The sequence below is a fragment of the Austrofundulus limnaeus genome, unplaced genomic scaffold (assembly GCF_001266775.1).
Source record: "Austrofundulus limnaeus strain Quisiro unplaced genomic scaffold, Austrofundulus_limnaeus-1.0 Scaffold116, whole genome shotgun sequence".
In the NCBI taxonomy this organism is placed as follows: Eukaryota; Metazoa; Chordata; class Actinopteri; order Cyprinodontiformes; family Rivulidae; genus Austrofundulus; species Austrofundulus limnaeus.
The window spans coordinates 1,156,456-1,159,325 of NW_013952518.1; the positions used below are offsets into that span (position 1 = coordinate 1,156,456).

Here is a 2,870-nt window from a genome sequence, read left to right on the forward strand (position 1 = left end):
ATATATATTATATAAAATGAGAAATTATTTTTGACTTCAGTTGGATCATATTCACTCAAAATCAAGTGAAAAAAGACTTCCAACACACTTTACAACATATTTTGGTATCTGCTTTCACTTTCTTAAAAAAAATAATGTCAAAACTTTTTCCATTTTAAATGAGACCTGGTGATCAGAAAATTTCCTGAGCTCCAGTAAGACCTACTGGAACGCCGTGCTCCATGAGGATGTTTGGGTTCATGATGGTGACCAGCTGGTGAAGGAGGTCGGGTTGGGAGTCGAACAGCTCTGGAGCCAGTTTTTTCATTACAGCCTCTAGTTTCTCTGCTGCAGAAGCCGGGACGCCGTACCAAGTTTTGGGTTCACCCCTGGAGAAGAGAGGAACGCAAAGTTACTTTTTTTTCCCGCCCAAAATGACAAGAAAAACTAGTTTGAGTAAAACGCCTCACCAGTGCAGGAAATTAATGGAGTAGCTCCAGTGGTCCTCGATGTGCCAGCAGAACGAGGAAAAACACATCCCCACGTAGAGCCAGGGTACCTTCATGCCGGATATGTCCACGTTGATGTGCGTGAGGACGGACTGCTCCAGAACCGGCATTTTGTTCAAGTTCCAGCCCGAGTTGGCGTATTCCTGACAGGAGAGGACAGAAGTACTTCAGTGCAACACGATCAGAGGTGAGCAAATGTTTCATTTGGGGCATTTTTCAGTAACAGTCCTCGGACCTCCTCGTCTCCCAGGAGCCTCCTCTTGCCGTCCTTCACAGGAAAGCCGCTGCCCACCTCCTTGGAGCTGATGTCAGCGCCGTACTCAACGATGACGTCCTCTTCGATGCTACTGACCAGGCGCCAGAACTCCTTCTCCACCAGCTCTGTAGGTACCATCTTGAAATAAATAAATAAACAAATAAATAAATAAATAAATGTGCAACCACATTAAACCCTCGCGTCTTGTCTCAGAACTTAAAACCCCAAAACCTATCTACATACGTGAACGGGCATGTTGAAGTAGTCCGATTTGAAGTGGTCGGCCATTTCTCCGAAGCTCTGCAGGCTGTACTCCCTCACCGCCTGCTCGAAGCCAAACGCCTCTCTGGGCTTACTGCACTCCTGTAGACAAAGTTAAAAACAAATAACTTTGCACCAAATACAAATTTGAAAAAAAATTATTGAAAAAATATACTGTATATCTTGCAAATCAAACATGATTTCTCAAACTACAAGGCAAATACAAACAAGATAAGAAAATAAAGACCAAATCTAACAAAAATCTTTAAAAACAATGTCATAATTTATTACATTAAGGCACCTGAAATAAAAGTGGTTTTGATGTGTTTAGAAATTGTTATAAAACTTTAAATATTTGCACCTTTAAATTCTTTATTTTTATTTTATTAGATAAAAATCGGCAATAAAGTTAACAGAAATGGTTTAAAAAGCTTCAAAAAAGGCTGTAATTGAATTGTGCTTTTATTTTCTTAAATGTAAACCCTTCATAAAAGGTGGTACCTCGTAACAGCTGTGGGACACTGGATATTAAGTGTTATAAAACCTGCCTATAATCAGAATCAGTTTTATTGCCATTGTCAATGAACAGGATTCACAGATTAGGAATTTGCTTTGGTGTAAACGTGCAATAAGTATAAAATATAACAAAGAAAATACAAAGGATAAAGGAAAAAATATTAAATACGTATATAAAACTTATGTAAATAATAATAATAATATTACATGAACAAAAACTAAAATTTGACAAAACAATAAAAGTTGTCGACAGTTAAAGTCGTTTAATGTTTTTTTTAAATCAGGGCTTCATATGATGGTCACATAATCCACACTATTAGAAGCTGTTTGCTAATAAACACGAAATTAACTAAAACAGTATGAAGACGTCCCAAATACTAAGTAGGATCCTATTTATCATCTCCAACTGAATCAATCATATGAAGAATAAATAAAGCTTATCTGGATGTTGATATGAATGCTCTGAGACTTGTGGATTGTGAGATGTGGCCTCTAAACTTGAGTAAATTAGACTTTTGATTTTTGTTAGAACAGATTTGAAATTACAATTATTCAGCGAAGCAGTTTAAAGTGAAAACATTTACACACAAGCCTTCTCTGGGGTATGTGTAATTATCAGTACCTCTGCGACACACTTCGGGCACCGCCAGTCCCCCTTGGGCACATCCTGCAGAGGCGGGATGAGGCAGAAAGTGTGATAGCTGTCATCGCAGCCGTCACACAGCAGGAGCCGGTCCTCTTCATCGCCCCGTCCACAAACCAGACAAAGATAAAGGTCGATCTGCGGGGTCAAATAAACACTGGGATTAAAAAACCAAAAACAAAGTCCTCCTAGGTATGATAAACATCAAAACAGGATCAATTAATACTCACAAAGTTGACCTCTAGGGTCTCCTTGCGGGGTCTCATCTTGATGGCGAAGGCTTGGGCTTTGAGGAGACGCTGCTTCTTGATGAACCCATCATCTGTGTCAAAACAGAACTAAGTCTAGTTATCTGAAATATGGAATTTAAAACAACAAAAACTGCACCTACCAGCTGAAAGAATCTCCAAACCGACCATCTTAGGGCTCGTTCCGAAGATTTTGAGGCCTTTAGGCTCCTTGTTTTCCCTCTGAGGAAGTGCACAAGAAAACAATGTATCAGTCAATAGGCCTGTCGCGATAGTCAATAAATCAATTAATTGCACGATAACTTTTTTTGAGGTCGGTAAAAAAAAAGACGGCGATAAGTTTCATTTTCCTGCTTGTTTGTTTACTTCGGCTCTCTCCCTCTCTGTGCTCCCGCAACACAGGAGCTCCGCTGACCCCTCCCCTCCTGTTTTCTTAGTGTGGGAGGAGTCAACTCTCG

General features: G+C 39.8%; 1 protein-coding gene across 1 annotated transcript in view; it reads right to left on the reverse strand.

Annotated features, from left to right (window-relative positions):
• kdm5a (lysine demethylase 5A) overlaps nucleotides 1-2,870 on the reverse strand; it is a gene marked incomplete in the record, with an annotated part of 17,354 nt that overhangs the window by 10,322 nt on the left and 4,162 nt on the right. Inside the window, 7 exon segments of the mRNA XM_014014554.1 lie at nucleotides 206-368; nucleotides 450-631; nucleotides 724-882; nucleotides 988-1,107; nucleotides 2,144-2,302; nucleotides 2,395-2,486; nucleotides 2,556-2,634. Coding sequence (XP_013870008.1) covers nucleotides 206-368; nucleotides 450-631; nucleotides 724-882; nucleotides 988-1,107; nucleotides 2,144-2,302; nucleotides 2,395-2,486; nucleotides 2,556-2,634 — 954 coding nt within the window.